This window comes from Pseudophryne corroboree, chromosome 7 (assembly GCF_028390025.1).
Source record: "Pseudophryne corroboree isolate aPseCor3 chromosome 7, aPseCor3.hap2, whole genome shotgun sequence".
Classification (NCBI taxonomy): domain Eukaryota; kingdom Metazoa; phylum Chordata; class Amphibia; order Anura; family Myobatrachidae; genus Pseudophryne; species Pseudophryne corroboree.
The window spans coordinates 1,360,626-1,382,035 of record NC_086450.1 but is presented as its reverse complement, the minus strand read 5'-3'; the positions used below and the strand labels follow the sequence as shown (position 1 = coordinate 1,382,035).

General features: G+C 50.0%; 1 protein-coding gene across 1 annotated transcript in view; it reads right to left on the bottom strand.

Moving 5' to 3' along the window:
- Positions 1-21,410, bottom strand: part of KIAA2012 (KIAA2012 ortholog) — a 353,000-nt gene that overhangs the window by 46,615 nt on the left and 284,975 nt on the right. Inside the window, exon 20 of the mRNA XM_063932236.1 lies at positions 17,869-18,088. Coding sequence (XP_063788306.1) covers positions 17,869-18,088 — 220 coding nt within the window. The remainder of the gene's footprint in view (positions 1-17,868; positions 18,089-21,410) is intronic.

Sequence of the window (21,410 nt, the reverse complement as noted above, 5' to 3'; positions counted from 1 at the left end):
TTACGTGAGTGTGTGTTGGATACAGTGACAGTCGGATGTGCTGACGTTACGTGAGTGTGTGTTGGATACAGTGACAGTCGGATGTGCTGACGTTACGTGAGTGTGTGTTGGATACAGTGACAGTTGGACGTGCTGACGTTACGTGAGTGTGTGTTGGATACAGTGACAGTCGGTTGTGCTGATGTTACGTGAGTGTGTGTTGGATACAGTGACAGTCGGATGTGCTGATGTTACGTGAGTGTGTGTTGGATACAGTGACAGTCGACGTGCGGACGTTACGTGAGTGTGTGTTGGATACAGTGACAGTCGGTTGTGCTGACGTTACGTGAGTGTGTGTTGGATACAGTGACAGTCGGTTGTGCTGACGTTATGTGAGTGTGTGTTGGATACAGTGACAGTCGGATGTGCTGACGTTACGTGAGTGTGTGTTGGATACAGTGACAGTCGGTTGTGCTGACGTTACGTGAGTGTGTGTTGGATACAGTGACAGTCGGATGTGCTGACGTTACGTGAGTGTGTGTTGGATACAGTGACAGTCGGATGTGCTGACGTTACGTGAGTGTGTGTTGGATACAGTGACAGTCGGATGTGCTGACGTTACGTGAGTGTGTGTTGGATACAGTGACAGTTGGACGTGCTGACGTTACGTGAGTGTGTGTTGGATACAGTGACAGTCGGATGTGCTGACGTTACGTGAGTGTGTGTTGGATACAGTGACAGTCGGATGTGCTGACGTTACGTGAGTGTGTGTTGGATACAGTGACAGTCGGATGTGCTAACGTTACGTGAGTGTGTATTGGATACAGTGACAGTCGGACGTGCTGACGTTACGTGAGTGTGTGTTGGATACAGTGACAGTCGGACGTGCTGACGTTACGTGAGTGTGTGTTGGATACAGTGACAGTCGGACGTGCTGACGTTACGTGAGTGTGTGTTGGATACAGTGACAGTCGGTTGTGCTGACGTTACGTGAGTGTGTGTTGTATACAGTGACAGTCGGATGTGCTGACGTTACGTGAGTGTGTGTTGGATACAGTGACAGTCGGTTGTGCTGATGTTACGTGAGTGTGTGTTGGATACAGTGACAGTCGGATGTGCTGATGTTACGTGAGTGTGTGTTGGATACAGTGACAGTCGACATGCGGACGTTACGTGAGTGTGTGTTGTATACAGTGACAGTCGGATGTGCTGACGTTACGTGAGTGTGTGTTGGATGCAGCGACAGTCGGATGTGCTGACGTTACGTGAGTGTGTGTTGGATACAGTGACAGTCGGATGTGCTGACGTTACGTGTGTGTTGGATACAGTGACAGTGGGATGTGCTGACGTTACGTGAGTGTGTGTTGGATACAGTGACAGTCGGATGTGCTGATGTTACGTGAGTGTGTGTTGGATACAGTGACAGTCGACGTGCGGACGTTACGTGAGTGTGTGTTGTATACAGTGACAGTCGGATGTGCTGACGTTACGTGAGTGTGTGTTGGATACAGTGACAGTCGGATGTGCTGACGTTACGTGAGTGTGTGTTGGATACAGTGACAGTCGGATGTGCTGACGTTACGTGAGTGTGTGTTGGATACAGTGACAGTGGGATGTGCTGACGTTACGTGAGTGTGTGTTGGATACAGTGACAGTGGGATGTGCTGACGTTACGTGAGTGTGTGTTGGATACAGTGACAGTCAGTTGTGCTGACGTTACGTGAGTGTGTGTTGGATACAGTGACAGTCGGATGTGCTGACGTTACGTGAGTGTGTGTTGTATACAGTGACAGTCGGATGTGCTGACGTTACGTGAGTGTGTGTTGGATACAGTGACAGTCGGATGTGCTGACGTTACGTGAGTGTGTGTTGTATACAGTGACAGTTGGACGTGCTGACGTTACGTGAGTGTGTGTTGGATACAGTGACAGTCGGATGTGCTGATGTTACGTGAGTGTGTGTTGGATACAGTGACAGTCGACATGCGGACGTTACGTGAGTGTGTGTTGGATACAGTGACAGTCGGATGTGCTGACGTTACGTGAGTGTGTGTTGGATACAGTGACAGTCGGATGTGCTGACGTTACGTGAGTGTGTGTTGGATACAGTGACAGTCGGATGTGCTGATGTTACGTGAGTGTGTGTTGGATACAGTGACAGTCGGACGTGCTGACGTTACGTGAGTGTGTGTTGGATACAGTGACAGTCGGATGTGCTGACGTTACGTGAGTGTGTGTTGGATACAGTGACAGTCGGATGTGCTGACGTTACATGAGTGTCTGTTGTATACAGTGACAGTCGGTTGTGCTGACGTTACGTGAGTGTGTGTTGGATACAGTGACAGTCGGACGTGCTGATACTACGTGAGTGTGTGTTGGATACAGTGACAGTCGGATGTGCTGACGTTACGTGAGTGTGTGTTGGATACAGTGACAGTCGGATGTGCTGACGTTACGTGAGTGTGTTGTATACAGTGACAGTCGGATGTGCTGACGTTACGTGAGTGTGTGTTGGATACAGTGACAGTCGGTTGTGCTGACGTTACGTGAGTGTGTGTTGGATACAGTGACAGTCGGACGTGCTGATACTACGTGAGTGTGTGTTGGATACAGTGACAGTCGGATGTGCTGACGTTACGTGAGTGTGTTGTATACAGTGACAGTCGGATGTGCTGACGTTACGTGAGTGTGTGTTGGATACAGTGACTGCCGGACCTGCTGACGTTACGTGAGTGTGTGTTGGATACAGTGACAGTCGGATGTGCTGACGTTACGTGAGTGTGTGTTGGATACAGTGACAGTCGGATGTGCTGACGTTACGTGAGTGTGTGTTGGATACAGTGACAGTTGGACGTGCTGACGTTACGTGAGTGTGTGTTGTATAAAGTGACAGTCGGATGTGCTGACGTTACGTGAGTGTGTGTTGGATACAGTGACAGTCGGATGTGCTGACGTTACGTGAGTGTGTGTTGGATACAGTGACAGTTGGACGTGCTGACGTTACGTGAGTGTGTGTTGGATACAGTGACAGTCGGACGTGCTGACGTTACGTGAGTGTGTGTTGAATACAGTGACAGTCGGATGTGCTGACGTTACGTGAGTGTGTGTTGGATACAGTGACAGTCGGACGTGCGGACGTTACGTGAGTGTGTGTTGGATACAGTGACAGTCGACGTGCGGACGTTACGTGAGTGTGTGTTGGATACAGTGACAGTCGGATGTGCTGACGTTACGTGAGTGTGTGTTGGATACAGTGACAGTCGGATGTGCTGACGTTACGTGAGTGTGTGTTGGATACAGTGACAGTCGGATGTGCTGATGTTACGTGAGTGTGTGTTGGATACAGTGACAGTCGACGTGCGGACGTTACGTGAGTGTGTGTTGGATACAGTGACTGCCGGATGTGCTGACGTTACGTGAGTGTGTGTTGGATACAGTGACAGTCGGATGTGCTGACGTTACGTGAGTGTGTGTTGGATACAGTGACAGTCGGATGTGCTGACGTTACGTGAGTGTGTGTTGAATACAGTGACAGTCGGATGTGCTGACGTTACGTGAGTGTGTGTTGGATACAGCGACAGTCGGATGTGCTGACGTTACGTGAGTGTGTGTTGGATACAGTGACAGTCGGATGTGCTGATGTTACGTGAGTGTGTGTTGGATACAGTGACAGTCGGATGTGCTGACGTTACGTGAGTGTGTGTTGGATACAGTGACAGTCGGATGTGCTGACGTTACGTGAGTTTGTGTTGGATACAGTGACAGTCGGATGTGCGGACGTTACGTGAGTGTGTGTTGGATACAGTGACAGTCGACGTGCGGACGTTACGTGAGTGTGTGTTGGATACAGTGACAGTCGGACGTGCTGACGTTACGTGAGTGTGTGTTGGATACAGTGACAGTCGGATGTGCTGACGTTACGTGAGTGTGTGTTGGATACAGTGACAGTCGGACGTGCTGACGTTACGTGAGTGTGTGTTGGATACAGTGACAGTCGACGTGCGGACGTTACGTGAGTGTGTGTTGGATACAGTGACAGTCGGACGTGCGGACGTTACGTGAGTGTGTGTTGGATACAGTGACAGTCGGATGTGCTGATGTTACGTGAGTGTGTGTTGGATACAGTGACAGTCGACGTGCGGACGTTACGTGAGTGTGTGTTGGATACAGTGACAGTCGACGTGCGGACGTTACGTGAGTGTGTGTTGGATACAGTGACAGTCGGATGTGCTGACATTACGTGAGTGTGTGTTGGATACAGTGACAGTGGGATGTGCTGACGTTACGTGAGTGTGTGTTGGATACAGTGACAGTCGGATGTGCTGACATTACGTGAGTGTGTGTTGGATACAGTGACATGAGTGTGTGTTGTATACAGTGACAGTCGGATGTGCTGACGTTACGTGAGTGTGTGTTGGATACAGTGACAGTCGGATGTGCTGACGTTACGTGAGTGTGTGTTGGATACAGTGACAGTCGGACGTGCTGACGTTACGTGAGTGTGTGTTGTATACAGTGACAGTCGGATGTGCTGACATTACGTGAGTGTGTGTTGGATACAGTGACAGTGGGATGTGCTGACGTTACGTGAGTGTGTGTTGTATACAGTGACAGTCGGATGTGCTGACGTTACGTGAGTGTGTGTTGTATACAGTGACAGTCGGATGTGCTGACATTACGTGAGTGTGTGTTGGATACAGTGACAGTGGGATGTGCTGACGTTACGTGAGTGTGTGTTGGATACAGTGACAGTCGGATGTGCTGACGTTACGTGAGTGTGTGTTGGATACAGTGACAGTCGGATGTGCTGACGTTACGTGAGTGTGTGTTGTATACAGTGACAGTGGGATGTGCTGACGTTACGTGAGTGTGTGTTGTATACAGTGACAGTCGGATGTGCTGACGTTACGTGAGTGTGTGTTGGATACAGTGACAGTCGGATGTGCTGACGTTACGTGAGTGTGTGTTGGATACAGTGACAGTCGGATGTGCTGACGTTACGTGAGTGTGTGTTGGATACAGTGACAGTCGGATGTGCTGAAGTTACGTGAGTGTGTGTTGGATACAGTGACAGTCGGATGTGCTGACGTTACGTGAGTGTGTGTTGGATACAGTGACAGTCGGATGTGCTGACGTTACGTGAGTGTGTGTTGGATACAGTGACAGTCGGATGTGCTGACGTTACGTGAGTGTGTGTTGGATACAGTGACAGTCGGATGTGCTGACATTACGTGAGTGTGTGTTGGATACAGTGACAGTGGGATGTGCTGACGTTACGTGAGTGTGTGTTGGATACAGTGACAGTCGGATGTGCTGACGTTACGTGAGTGTGTGTTGGATACAGTGACAGTCGGATGTGCTGACGTTACGTGAGTGTGTGTTGGATACAGTGACAGTCGGATGTGCTGACGTTACGTGAGTGTGTGTTGGATACAGTGACAGTGGGATGTGCTGACGTTACGTGAGTGTGTGTTGGATACAGTGACAGTGGGATGTGCTGACGTTACGTGAGTGTGTGTTGGATACAGTGACAGTCGGATGTGCTGACGTTACGTGAGTGTGTGTTGGATACAGTGACAGTCGGATGTGCTGACGTTACGTGAGTGTGTGTTGGATACAGTGACAGTCGACGTGCGGACGTTACGTGAGTGTGTGTTGGATACAGTGACAGCCGGATGTGCTGACGTTACGTGAGTGTGTGTTGGATACAGTGACAGTCGGATGTGCTGACGTTACGTGAGTGTGTGTTGGATACAGTGACAGTCGGATGTGCTGACGTTACGTGAGTGTGTGTTGGATACAGTGACAGTCGGATGTGCTGACGTTACGTGAGTGTGTGTTGGATACAGTGACAGTCGGATGTGCTGACGTTACGTGAGTGTGTGTTGGATACAGTGACAGTCGGATGTGCTGACGTTACGTGAGTGTGTGTTGGATACAGTGACAGTCGGATGTGCTGACGTTACGTGAGTGTGTGTTGGATACAGTGACAGTCGGATGTGCTGACGTTACGTGAGTGTGTGTTGGATACAGTGACAGTCGGATGTGCTGATGTTACGTGAGTGTGTGTTGGATACAGTGACAGTCGGACGTGCTGATGTTACGTGAGTGTGTGTTGGATACAGTGACAGTCGACGTGCGGACGTTACGTGAGTGTGTGTTGGATACAGTGACAGTCGGACGTGCTGATACTACGTGAGTGTGTGTTGGATACAGTGACAGTCGGATGTGCTGACGTTACGTGAGTGTGTGTTGGATACAGTGACAGTCGGATGTGCTGACGTTACGTGAGTGTGTGTTGGATACAGTGACAGTCGGATGTGCTGACGTTACGTGAGTGTGTGTTGGATACAGTGACAGTCGGATGTGCTGACGTTACGTGAGTGTGTGTTGGATACAGTGACAGTCGGATGTGCTGACGTTACGTGAGTGTGTGTTGGATACAGTGACAGTCGGATGTGCTGACGTTACGTGAGTGTGTGTTGAATACAGTGACAGTCGGATGTGCTGACGTTACGTGAGTGTGTGTTGTATACAGTGACAGTCGGATGTGCTGACGTTACGTGAGTGTGTGTTGTATACAGTGACAGTCGGATGTGCTGACGTTACGTGAGTGTGTGTTGTATACAGTGACAGTCGGATGTGCTGACGTTACGTGAGTGTGTGTTGTATACAGTGACAGTCGGATGTGCTGATGTTACGTGAGTGTGTGTTGGATACAGTGACAGTCGGACGTGCTGATGTTACGTGAGTGTGTGTTGGATACAGTGACAGTCGACGTGCGGACGTTACGTGAGTGTGTGTTGGATACAGTGACAGCCGGATGTGCTGACGTTACGTGAGTGTGTGTTGGATACAGTGACAGTCGGATGTGCTGACGTTACGTGAGTGTGTGTTGGATACAGTGACAGTCGGATGTGCTGACGTTACGTGAGTGTGTGTTGGATACAGTGACAGTCGGATGTGCTGACGTTACGTGAGTGTGTGTTGGATACAGTGACAGTCGGATGTGCTGACGTTACGTGAGTGTGTGTTGGATACAGTGACAGTCGGATGTGCTGACGTTACGTGAGTGTGTGTTGGATACAGTGACAGTCGGACGTGCTGACGTTACGTGAGTGTGTGTTGGATACAGTGACAGTCGGATGTGCTGACGTTACGTGAGTGTGTGTTGGATACAGTGACAGTCGGACGTGCTGACGTTACGTGAGTGTGTGTTGGATACAGTGACAGTCGGATGTGCTGACGTTACGTGAGTGTGTGTTGGATACAGTGACAGTGGGATGTGCTGACGTTACGTGAGTGTGTGTTGGATACAGTGACAGTCGGATGTGCTGACGTTACGTGAGTGTGTGTTGGATACAGTGACAGTCGGTTGTGCTGACGTTACGTGAGTGTGTGTTGGATACAGTGACAGTCGGATGTGCTGACGTTACGTGAGTGTGTGTTGGATACAGTGACAGTCGGATGTGCTGATGTTACGTGAGTGTGTGTTGTATACAGAGACAGTCGGTTGTGCTGACGTTACGTGAGTGTGTGTTGGATACAGTGACAGTCGACGTGCGGACGTTACGTGAGTGTGTGTTGGATACAGTGACAGTCGGACGTGCGGACGTTACGTGAGTGTGTGTTGGAAACAGTGACAGTCGGATGTGCTGACGTTACGTGAGTGTGTGTTGGATACAGAGACAGTCGGTTGTGCTGACGTTACGTGAGTGTGTGTTGGATACAGTGACAGTCGGTTGTGCTGATGTTACGTGAGTGTGTGTTGGATACAGTGACAGTCGACGTGCGGACGTTACGTGAGTGTGTGTTGGATACAGTGACAGTCGGACGTGCGGACGTTACGTGAGTGTGTGTTGGATACAGTGACAGTCGACGTGCGGACGTTACGTGAGTGTGTGTTGGATACAGTGACAGTCGGACGTGCTGACGTTACGTGAGTGTGTGTTGGATACAGAGACAGTCGGTTGTGCTGATGTTACGTGAGTGTGTGTTGGATACAGTGACAGTCGACGTGCGGACGTTACGTGAGTGTGTGTTGGATACAGTGACAGTCGGACGTGCTGATGTTACGTGAGTGTGTGTTGGATACAGTGACAGTCGGATGTGCTGACGTTACGTGAGTGTGTGTTGGATACAGTGACAGTTGGACGTGCTGACGTTACGTGAGTGTGTTGGATACAGTGACAGTCGACGTGCGGACGTTACGTGAGTGTGTGTTGGATACAGTGACAGTCGGACGTGCGGACGTTACGTGAGTGTGTGTTGGATACAGTGACAGTGGGATGTGCTGACGTTACGTGAGTGTGTGTTGGATACAGCGACAGTCGGATGTGCTGACGTTACGTGAGTGTGTGTTGGATACAGTGACAGTCGGATGTGCTGACGTTACGTGAGTGTGTGTTGGATACAGTGACAGTCGGATGTGCTGACGTTACGTGAGTGTGTGTTGGATACAGTGACAGTCGGATGTGCTGACGTTACGTGAGTGTGTATTGGATACAGTGACAGTCGGATGTGCTGACGTTACGTGAGTGTGTGTTGGATACAGTGACAGTCGGATGTGCTGATGTTACGTGAGTGTGTGTTGGATACAGTGACAGTCGGACGTGCGGACGTTACGTGAGTGTGTGTTGGATACAGTGACAGTGGGATGTGCTGACGTTACGTGAGTGTGTGTTGGATACAGTGACAGTCGGATGTGCTGATGTTACGTGAGTGTGTGTTGGATACAGTGACAGTCGACGTGCGGACGTTACGTGAGTGTGTGTTGGATACAGTGACAGTCGGACGTGCTGACGTTACGTGAGTGTGTGTTGGATACAGAGACAGTCGGTTGTGCTGATGTTACGTGAGTGTGTGTTGGATACAGTGACAGTCGACGTGCGGACGTTACGTGAGTGTGTGTTGGATACAGTGACAGTCGGACGTGCTGATGAAACGTGAGTGTGTGTTGGATACAGTGACAGTCGGATGTGCTGACGTTACGTGAGTGTGTGTTGGATACAGTGACAGTTGGACGTGCTGACGTTACGTGAGTGTGTTGGATACAGTGACAGTCGACGTGCGGACGTTACGTGAGTGTGTGTTGGATACAGTGACAGTCGGACGTGCGGACGTTACGTGAGTGTGTGTTGGATACAGTGACAGTGGGATGTGCTGACGTTACGTGAGTGTGTGTTGGATACAGCGACAGTCGGATGTGCTGACGTTACGTGAGTGTGTGTTGGATACAGTGACAGTCGGATGTGCTGACGTTACGTGAGTGTGTGTTGGATACAGTGACAGTCGGATGTGCTGACGTTACGTGAGTGTGTGTTGGATACAGTGACAGTCGGATGTGCTGACGTTACGTGAGTGTGTATTGGATACAGTGACAGTCGGATGTGCTGACGTTACGTGAGTGTGTGTTGGATACAGTGACAGTCGGATGTGCTGATGTTACGTGAGTGTGTGTTGGATACAGTGACAGTCGGACGTGCGGACGTTACGTGAGTGTGTGTTGGATACAGTGACAGTGGGATGTGCTGACGTTACGTGAGTGTGTGTTGGATACAGTGACAGTCGGATGTGCTGATGTTACGTGAGTGTGTGTTGGATACAGTGACAGTCGACGTGCGGACGTTACGTGAGTGTGTGTTGGATACAGTGACAGTCGGATGTGCTGACGTTACGTGAGTGTGTGTTGGATACAGTGACAGTCGGATGTGCTGACGTTACGTGAGTGTGTGTTGTATACAGTGACAGTTGGACGTGCTGACGTTACGTGAGTGTGTGTTGGATACAGTGACAGTCGGATGTGCTGACGTTACGTGAGTGTGTGTTGTATACAGTGACAGTCGGATGTGCTGACGTTACGTGAGTGTGTGTTGGATACAGTGACAGTCGGATGTGCTGAGGTTACGTGAGTGTGTGTTGGATACAGTGACAGTCGACATGCGGACGTTACGTGAGTGTGTGTTGGATACAGTGACAGTCGGATGTGCTGACGTTACGTGAGTGTGTGTTGGATACAGTGACAGTCGGATGTGCTGACGTTACGTGAGTGTGTGTTGTATACAGTGACAGTCGGATGTGCTGACGTTACGTGAGTGTGTGTTGGATACAGTGACAGTCGGATGTGCTGATGTTACGTGAGTGTGTGTTGGATACAGTGACAGTCGGATGTGCTGACGTTACGTGAGTGTGTGTTGTATACAGTGACAGTCGGATGTGCTGACGTTACGTGAGTGTGTGTTGGATACAGTGACAGTCGGATGTGCTGACGTTACGTGAGTGTGTGTTGGATACAGTGACAGTCGGATGTGCTGACGTTACGTGAGTGTGTGTTGGATACAGCGACAGTCGGATGTGCTGACGTTACGCGAGTGTGTGTTGGATACAGTGACAGTCGGATGTGCTGACGTTATGTGAGTGTGTGTTGATACAGTGACAGTCGGATGTGCTAACGTTACGTGAGTGTGTGTTGGATACAGTGACAGTCGGATGTGCTGACGTTACGTGAGTGTGTGTTGGATACAGTGACAGTCGGATGTGCTGACGTTACGTGAGTGTGTGTTGGATACAGTGACAATCGGATGTGCTGACGTTACGTGAGTGTGTGTTGATACAGTGACAGTCGGATGTGCTAACGTTACGTGAGTGTGTGTTGGATACAGTGACAGTCGGACGTGCGGACGTTACGTGAGTGTGTGTTGGATACAGTGACAGTTGGACGTGCTGACGTTACGTGAGTGTGTGTTGGATACAGTGACAGTCGGTTGTGCTGATGTTACGTGAGTGTGTGTTGGATACAGTGACAGTCGGTTGTGCTGATGTTACGTGAGTGTGTGTTGGATACAGTGACAGTCGACGTGCGGACGTTACGTGAGTGTGTGTTGGATACAGTGACAGTCGGATGTGCTGACGTTACGTGAGTGTTTGTTGGATACAGTGATAGTCAGTTGTGCTGACGTTACGTGAGTGTGTGTTGGATACAGTGACAGTCGGATGTGCTGACGTTACGTGAGTGTGTGTTGTATACAGTGACAGTCGGATGTGCTGACGTTACGTGAGTGTGTGTTGGATACAGTGACAGTTGGACGTGCTGACGTTACGTGAGTGTGTGTTGGATACAGTGACAGTCGGTTGTGCTGATGTTACGTGAGTGTGTGTTGGATACAGTGACAGTCGGTTGTGCTGATGTTACGTGAGTGTGTGTTGGATACAGTGACAGTCGACGTGCGGACGTTACGTGAGTGTGTGTTGGATACAGTGACAGTCGGATGTGCTGACGTTACGTGAGTGTGTGTTGGATACAGTGACAGTCGGATGTGCTGACGTTACGTGAGTGTGTGTTGGATACAGTGACAGTCGGATGTGCTGACGTTACGTGAGTGTGTGTTGGATACAGTGACAGTCGGATGTGCTGATGTTACGTGAGTGTGTGTTGGATACAGTGACAGTCGGATGTGCTGACGTTACGTGAGTGTGTGTTGGATACAGTGACAGTCGGATGTGCTGATGTTACGTGAGTGTGTGTTGGATACAGTGACAGTCGGACGTGCTGATGTTACGTGTGTGTGTGTTGGATACAGTGACAGTCGACATGCGGACGTTACGTGAGTGTGTGTTGGATACAGTGACAGTCGGACGTGCTGACGTTACGTGAGTGTGTGTTGGATACAGTGACAGTCGGATGTGCTGACGTTACGTGAGTGTGTGTTGGATACAGTGACAGTCGGATGTGCTGACGTTACGTGAGTGTGTGTTGGATACAGTGACAGTCGGATGTGCTGACGTTACGTGAGTGTGTGTTGGATACAGTGACAGTCGGATGTGCTGACGTTACGTGAGTGTGTGTTGGATACAGTGACAGTCAGTTGTGCTGACGTTACGTGAGTGTGTGTTGGATACAGTGACAGTCGGACGTGCGGACGTTACGTGAGTGTGTGTTGGATACAGTGACAGTCGGATGTGCTGACGTTACGTGAGTGTGTGTTGTATACAGTGACAGTTGGACGTGCTGACGTTACGTGAGTGTTGGATACAGTGACAGTCGGTTGTGCTGATGTTACGTGAGTGTGTGTTGGATACAGTGACAGTCGGATGTGCTGACGTTACGTGAGTGTGTGTTGGATACAGTGACAGTCGGATGTGCTGACGTTACGTGAGTGTGTGTTGGATACAGTGACAGTCGGATGTGCTGACGTTACGTGAGTGTGTGTTGGATACAGTGACAGTCGGATGTGCTGACGTTACGTGAGTGTGTGTTGGATACAGTGACAGTCGGATGTGCTGACGTTACGTGAGTGTGTGTTGGATACAGTGACAGTCAGTTGTGCTGACGTTACGTGAGTGTGTGTTGGATACAGTGACAGTCGGACGTGCGGACGTTACGTGAGTGTGTGTTGGATACAGTGACAGTCGGATGTGCTGACGTTACGTGAGTGTGTGTTGTATACAGTGACAGTCGGATGTGCTGACGTTACGTGAGTGTGTGTTGGATACAGTGACAGTCGGATGTGCTGACGTTACGTGAGTGTGTGTTGGATACAGTGACAGTCGGATGTGCTGACGTTACGTGAGTGTGTGTTGTATACAGTGACAGTTGGACATGCTGACGTTACGTGAGTGTGTGTTGGATACAGTGACAGTCGGACGTGCTGACGTTACGTGAGTGTGTGTTGGATACAGTGACAGTCGGATGTGCTGACGTTACGTGAGTGTGTGTTGTATACAGTGACAGTCGGATGTGCTGACGTTACGTGAGTGTGTGTTGGATACAGTGACAGTGGGACGTGCTGACGTTACGTGAGTGTGTGTTGGATACAGTGACAGTCGGATGTGCTGACGTTACGTGAGTGTGTGTTGGATACAGTGACAGTGGGACGTGCTGACGTTACGTGAGTGTGTGTTGGATACAGTGACAGTGGGACGTGCTGACGTTACGTGAGTGTGTTGGATACAGTGACAGTCGGACGTGCTGACGTTACGTGAGTGTGTGTTGGATACAGTGACAGTCGGACGTGCTGACGTTACGTGAGTGTGTGTTGAATACAGTGACAGTCGGATGTGCTGACGTTACGTGAGTGTGTGTTGGATACAGTGACAGTGGGACGTGCTGACGTTACGTGAGTGTGTGTTGGATACAGTGACAGTCGGATGTGCTGACGTTACGTGAGTGTGTGTTGTATACAGTGACAGTCGGATGTGCTGACGTTACGTGAGTGTGTGTTGGATACAGTGACTGCCGGACCTGCTGACGTTACGTGAGTGTGTGTTGGATACAGTGACAGTCGGATGTGCTGACGTTACGTGAGTGTGTGTTGGATACAGTGACAGTTGGACGTGCTGACGTTACGTGAGTGTGTGTTGTATACAGTGACAGTCGGATGTGCTGACGTTACGTGAGTGTGTGTTGGATACAGTGACAGTTGGACGTGCTGACGTTACGTGAGTGTGTTGGATACAGTGACAGTCGGACGTGCTGACGTTACGTGAGTGTGTGTTGGATACAGTGACAGTCGGACGTGCTGACGTTACGTGAGTGTGTGTTGAATACAGTGACAGTCGGATGTGCTGACGTTACGTGAGTGTGTGTTGGATACAGCGACAGTCGGATGTGCTGACGCTACGTGAGTGTGTGTTCGATACAGTGACAGTCGGATGTGCTGACGTTACGTGAGTGTGTGTTGGATACAGTGACAGTCGGACGTGCGGACGTTACGTGAGTGTGTGTTGGATACAGTGACAGTCGGATGTGCTGACGTTACGTGAGTGTGTGTTGGATACAGTGACAGTGGGATGTGCTGACGTTACGTGAGTGTGTGTTGGATACAGTGACAGTGGGATGTGCTGACGTTACGTGAGTGTGTGTTGGATACAGTGACAGTCAGTTGTGCTGACGTTACGTGAGTGTGTGTTGGATACAGTGACAGTCGGATGTGCTGACGTTACGTGAGTGTGTGTTGTATACAGTGACAGTCGGATGTGCTGACGTTACGTGAGTGTGTGTTGGATACAGTGACAGTCGGATGTGCTGACGTTACGTGAGTGTGTGTTGTATACAGTGACAGTCGGATGTGCTGACGTTACGTGAGTGTGTGTTGGATACAGTGACAGTCGGATGTGCTGACGTTACGTGAGTGTGTGTTGTATACAGTGACAGTCGGATGTGCTGACGTTACGTGAGTGTGTGTTGGATACAGTGACAGTTGGACGTGCTGACGTTACGTGAGTGTGTGTAGGATACAGTGACAGTCGGATGTGCTGATGTTACGTGAGTGTGTGTTGGATACAGTGACAGTCGACATGCGGACGTTGCGTGAGTGTGTGTTGGATACAGTGACAGTCGGATGTGCTGACGTTACGTGAGTGTGTGTTGGATACAGTGACAGTCGGATGTGCTGATGTTACGTGAGTGTGTGTTGGATACAGTGACAGTCGGACGTGCTGACGTTACGTGAGTGTGTGTTGGATACAGTGACAGTCGGATGTGCTGACGTTACGTGAGTGTGTGTTGGATACAGTGACAGTCGGATGTGCTGACGTTACATGAGTGTGTGTTGTATACAGTGACAGTCGGTTGTGCTGACGTTACGTGAGTGTGTGTTGGATACAGTGACAGTCGGACGTGCTGATACTACGTGAGTGTGTGTTGGATACAGTGACAGTCGGATGTGCTGACGTTACGTGAGTGTGTGTTGGATACAGTGACAGTCGGATGTGCTGACGTTACGTGAGTGTGTTGTATACAGTGACAGTCGGATGTGCTGACGTTACGTGAGTGTGTGTTGGATACAGTGACAGTCGGTTGTGCTGACGTTACGTGAGTGTGTGTTGGATACAGTGACAGTCGGACGTGCTGATACTACGTGAGTGTGTGTTGGATACAGTGACAGTCGGATGTGCTGACGTTACGTGAGTGTGTTGTATACAGTGACAGTCGGATGTGCTGACGTTACGTGAGTGTGTGTTGGATACAGTGACTGCCGGTTGTGCTGATACTACGTGAGTGTGTGTTGGATACAGTGACAGTCGGATGTGCTGACGTTACGTGAGTGTGTGTTGTATACAGTGACAGTCAGATGTGCTGACGTTACGTGAGTGTGTGTTGGATACAGTGACAGTCGGACGTGCTGATACTACGTGAGTGTGTGTTGGATACAGTGACAGTCGGATGTGCTGACGTTACGTGAGTGTGTGTTGGATACAGTGACAGTCGGATGTGCTGACGTTACGTGAGTGTGTTGTATACAGTGACAGTCGGATGTGCTGACGTTACGTGAGTGTGTGTTGGATACAGTGACAGTCGGTTGTGCTGACGTTACGTGAGTGTGTGTTGGATACAGTGACAGTCGGACGTGCTGATACTACGTGAGTGTGTGTTGGATACAGTGACAGTCGGATGTGCTGACGTTACGTGAGTGTGTTGTATACAGTGACAGTCGGATGTGCTGACGTTACGTGAGTGTGTGTTGGATACAGTGACTGCCGGACCTGCTGACGTTACGTGAGTGTGTGTTGGATACAGTGACAGTCGGATGTGCTGACGTTACGTGAGTGTGTGTTGGATACAGTGACAGTCGGATGTGCTGACGTTACGTGAGTGTGTTGGATACAGTGACAGTTGGACGTGCTGACGTTACGTGAGTGTGTGTTGTATACAGTGACAGTCGGATGTGCTGACGTTACGTGAGTGTGTGTTGGATACAGTGACAGTCGGATGTGCTGACGTTACGTGAGTGTGTGTTGGATACAGTGACAGTTGGACGTGCTGATGTTACGTGAGTGTGTTGGATACAGTGACAGTCGGACGTGCTGACGTTACGTGAGTGTGTGTTGGATACAGTGACAGTCGGACGTGCTGACGTTACGTGAGTGTGTGTTGAATACAGTGACAGTCGGATGTGCTGACGTTACGTGAGTGTGTGTTGGATACAGTGACAGTCGGACGTGCGGACGTTACGTGAGTGTGTGTTGGATACAGTGACAGTGGGATGTGCTGACGTTACGTGAGTGTGTGTTGGATACAGTGACAGTCGGACGTGCGGACGTTACGTGAGTGTGTGTTGGATACAGTGACAGTGGGATGTGCTGATGTTACGTGAGTGTGTGTTGGATACAGCGACAGTCGGATGTGCTGACGTTACGTGAGTGTGTGTTGGATACAGTGACAGTCGGACGTGCGGACGTTACGTGAGTGTGTGTTGGATACAGTGACAGTGGGATGTGCTGACGTTACGTGAGTGTGTGTTGGATACAGTGACAGTCGGATGTGCTGACGTTACGTGAGTGTGTGTTGGATACAGCGACAGTCGGATGTGCTGACGTTACGTGAGTGTGTGTTGGATACAGTGACAGTCGGATGTGCTGACGTTACGTGAGTGTGTGTTGGATACAGTGACAGTCGGTTGTGCTGATACTACGTGAGTGTGTGTTGGATACAGTGACAGTCGGATGTGCTGACGTTACGTGAGTGTGTGTTGTATACAGTGACAGTCAGATGTGCTGACGTTACGTGAGTGTGTGTTGGATACAGCGACAGTCGGACGTGCTGACGTTACGTGAGTGTGTGTTGTATACAGAGACAGTCGGATGTGCTGACGTTACGTGAGTGTGTGTTGGATACAGTGACAGTCGGACGTGCTGACGTTACGTGAGTGTGTGTTGGATACAGTGACAGTCGGATGTGCTGACGTTACGTGAGTGTGTGTTGGATACAGTGACAGTCGGATGTGCTGACGTTACGTGAGTGTGTGTTGAATACAGTGACAGTCGGATGTGCTGACGTTACGTGAGTGTGTGTTGGATACAGAGACAGTCGGATGTGCTGACATTATGTGAATGTGTGCTGGACACGTCGGATACAGTGACAGTCGACGTGCGGACGTTACGTGAGTGTGTGTTGGATACAGAGACAGTCGGATGTGCTGACGTTACGTGAGTGTGTGTTGGATACAGTGACAGTCGGATGTGCTGACGTTACGTGAGTGTGTGTTGGATACAGTGACAGTCGGATGTGCTGACGTTACGTGAGTGTGTGTTGGATACAGTGACAGTGGGATGTGCTGACGTTACGTGAGTGTGTGTTGTATACAGTGACAGTGGGATGTGCGGACGTTACGTGAGTGTGTGTTGGATACAGTGACAGTGGGATGTGCTGATGTTACGTGAGTGTGTGTTGGATACAGTGACAGTCGGATGTGCTGACGTTACGTGAGTGTTTGTTGGATACAGTGACAGTCGGTTGTGCTGACGTTACGTGAGTGTGTGTTGGATACAGAGACAGTCGGATGTGCTGACGTTACGTGAGTGTGTGTTGGATACAGTGACAGTCGGATGTGCTGACGTTACGTGAGTGTGTGTTGGATACAGTGACAGTCGGAAATGCTGACGTTACGTGAGTGTGTGTTGGATACAGTGACAGTCGGATGTGCTGACGTTATGTGAGTGTGTGTTGGATACAGTGACAGTCGGATGTGCTGACGTTACGTGAGTGTGTGTTGGATACAGTGACAGTCGGATGTGCTGACGTTATGTGAGTGTGTGTTGGATACAGTGACAGTCGGATGTGCTGACGTTACGTGAGTGTGTGTTGGATACAGTGACAGTCGGAAATGCTGACGTTACGTGAGTGTGTGTTGGATACAGTGACAGTCGGACGTCGGACGTAATGTGAGTGTGTGTTGGATACAGTGACAGTCGGATGTGCTGACGTTACGTGAGTGTGTGTTGGATACAGTGACAGTCGGAAATGCTGACGTTACGTGAGTGTGTGTTGGATACAGTGACAGTCGGACGTCGGACGTAATGTGAGTGTGTGCTGGATACAGTGACAGTCGGACGTGCGGCCATAATGTGAGTGTGTGTTGGACTGTGAAGTCTCCCACATGTATACACTCACCTGGCCAATAGTTGAGCTCTTCTCTGAGCTTCCTCCATTATAGCCCTTGCTTCTTCCTCTGCCTTCAGTCTCCTCTCCTCTGCCTCCCGCCTGTCTTGTTCCTCCTTTTCCCGTTTCCGCCTGATGTATTCCTCCCTCTCATCCGCTGCCATTTCCAGTAGACGGAGGCGCTCCTCGGCTTCTAATCGCTCCAGTTCCTTTTGCCTCTGGTTCTCTAGTGCTGAGAGGATAGGAATAGATGGTGGGAGCAGCTCTGTTATACCTTGTGTCCTAATGTGGTGCAGTCTGAGAGGTGACATTCTCTGTGCTCCAATAGCTGCACACCTGACCTGGTCTCCCCGCTAATATCCCATCCTGTCTCATTGCAGGTCACTGCACCGCCATGTGAGCGCAGAGGAGGACAGCACAGCGCTAGAAGCGGGACAGTAACCATGGCGCGGTTATTGCTGTGTGCGTTATACTTCTAGGGGGATTTCGGGATGTGACATAAGATTTATTTGGACATACATTGCTGCTAGCTCAATAGGTTTTATATTGGTAACTTCTGTATGTATAATTATTACCATAATACAGATTCTCTGACACTCGTCCTGTCCTGCATTAGTGGGAGGATATACATATATACTTTTAATTTTAATGGGGTAAAAACCTGTTTCTTGAAATCTCAAAAATTGTTCGACATTATTTACTCCCAACATTTTATTTTTTAATATTCTCCTGTTTTCAGCTGTAATAAAATGTTTGTTAGTTATTGAAACAGCTTCTGTTAAACTGCAGCACCGCAATGTCTGTATATATTCCACAGTCAGTGGCAGATAGGGATATTATTGGAGGCCGGAGGTACTGCTGACTTATGCCCGCCATCCTCATCTCATGTTCCCCACAAGCCTATTCCTGAGCGACTTGCCTATGCCCGCCATCCTCATCGTCTTTCCCATCAGCCTATTCCTGAGAGACTTGCCTATGCCCGCCATCCTCATCGTCTTTACCATCAGCCTATTCCTGAGAGACTTGCCTATGCCCGCCATCCTCATCGACTTTCCCATCAGCCTATTCCTGAAAGACTTGCCTATGCCCGCCATCCTCATCGTCTTTCCCATCAGCCTATTCCTGAGAGACTTGCCTATGCCCGCCATCCTCATCGTCTTTACCATCAGCCTATTCCTGAAAGACTTGCCTATGCCCGTCATCCTCATCGTCTTTCCCATCAGCCTATTCCTGAGAGACTTGCCTATGCCCGCCATCCTCATCATCTTTCCCATCAGCCTATTCCTGAGAGACTTGCCTATGCCCGTCATCCTCATCGTCTTTCCCATCAGTCTATTCCTGAGAGACTTGCCTATGCCCGCCATCCTCATCGTCTTTCCTATCAGCCTATTCCTGAGAGACTTGCCTATGCCTGCCATCCTCATCATCTTTCCCATCAGCCTATTCCTGAGAGACTTGCCTATGCCCGCCATCCTCATCGTCTTTCCCATCAGCTTATTCCTGAGCGACTTGCCTATGCCCGTCATCCTCATCGTCTTTCCCATCAGCCTATTCCTGAGAGACTTGCCTATGCCCGCCATCCTCATCAACTTTTCCATCAGCCTATTCCTGAGAGACTTGCCTATGCCCGCCATCCTCATCGTCTTTCCCATCAGCCTATTCCTGAGAGACTTGCCTATGCCCGCCATCCTCATCGTCTTTCCCATCAGCCTATTCCTGAAAGACTTGCCTATGCCCGTCATCCTCATCGTCTTTCCCATCAGCCTATTCCTGAGAGACTTGCCTATGCCCGCCATCCTCATCATCTTTCCCATCAGCCTATTCCTGAGAGACTTGCCTATGCCCGCCATCCTCATCGTCTTTACCATCAGCTTATTCCTGAGCGACTTGCCTATGCCCGCCATCCTCATCGTCTTTACCATCAGCCTATTCCTGAGAGACTTGCCTATGCCCGCCATCCTCATCATCTTTCCCATCAGCCTATTCCTGAGAGACTTGCCTATGCCCGCCATCCTCATCATCTTTCCCATCAGCCTATTCCTGAGAGACTTGCCTATGCCCGCCATCCTCATCGTCTTTATCATCAGCTTATTCCTGAGCGACTTGCCTATGCCCGCCATCCTCATCGTCTTTCCCATCAGCCTAGTCCTGAAAGACTTGCCTATGCCCGCCATCCTCATCGTCTTTCCCATCAGCCTATTCCTGAGAGACTTGCCTATGCCCAACATCCTCATCGTCTTTTCCATCAGCCTATTCCTGAAAGACTTGCCTATGCCCACCATCCTCATCGTCTTAACCATCAGCCTATTCCTGAGAGACTTGCCTATGCCCGCCATCCTCATCGTCTTTCCCATCAGCCTATTCCTGAGAGACTTGCCTATGCCCGTCATCCTCATCGTCTTTCCCATCAGCCTATTCCTGAGAGACTTGCCTATGCCCGCCATCCTCATCGTCTTCCCATCAGCCTATTCCTGAGAGACTTGCCTATGCCCGCCATCCTCATCGTCTTTCCCATCAGCCTATTCCTGAGAGACTTGCCTATGCCCGCCATCCTCATCATCTTTCCCATCAGCCTATTCCTGAGAGACTTGCCTATGTCTGCCATCCTCATCATCTTTCCCATCAGCCTATTCCTGAGAGACTTGCCTATGTCTGCCATCCTCATCGTCTTTCCCATCAGTCTATTCCTGAGAGACTTGCCTATGCCCGCCATCCTCATCGTCTTTCCTATCAGCCTATTCCTGAGAGACTTGCCTATGCCTGCCATCCTCATCATCTTTCCCATCAGCCTATTCCTGAGAGACTTGCCTATGCCCGCCATCCTCATCGTCTTTACCATCAGCTTATTCCTGAGCGACTTGCCTATGCCCGTCATCCTCATCGTCTTTCCCATCAGCCTATTCCTGAGAGACTTGCCTATGCCCGCCATCCTCATCGTCTTTTCCATCAGCCTATTCCTGAGCGACTTGCCTATGCCCGCCATCCTCATCGTCTTTCCCATCAGCCTAGTCCTGAAAGACTTGCCTATGCCTGCCATCCTCATCGTCTTTCCCATCAGCCTATTCCTGAGAGACTTGCCTATGCCCGTCATCCTCATCGTCTTTCCCATCAGCCTATTCCTGAAAGACTTGCCTATGCCCACCATCCTCATCGTCTTTACCATCAGCCTATTCCTGAGAGACTTGCCTATGCCCGCCATCCTCATCGTCTTTCCCATCAGCCTATTCCTGAGAGACTTGCCTATGCCCGTCATCCTCATCGTCTTTCCCATCAGCCTATTCCTGAGAGACTTGCCTATGCCCGCCATCCTCATCGTCTTCCCCATCAGCCTATTCCTGAGAGACTTGCCTATGCCCGCCATCCTCATCGTCTTTCCCATCAGCCTATTCCTGAGAGACTTGCCTATGCCCGCCATCCTCATCGTCTTTCCCATCAGCCTATTCCTGAGAGACTTGCCTATGCCCGCCATCCTCATCGTCTTTCCCATCAGCCTATTCCTGAGAGACTTGCCTATGCCCGTCATCCTCATCATCTTTCCCATCAGCCTATTCCTG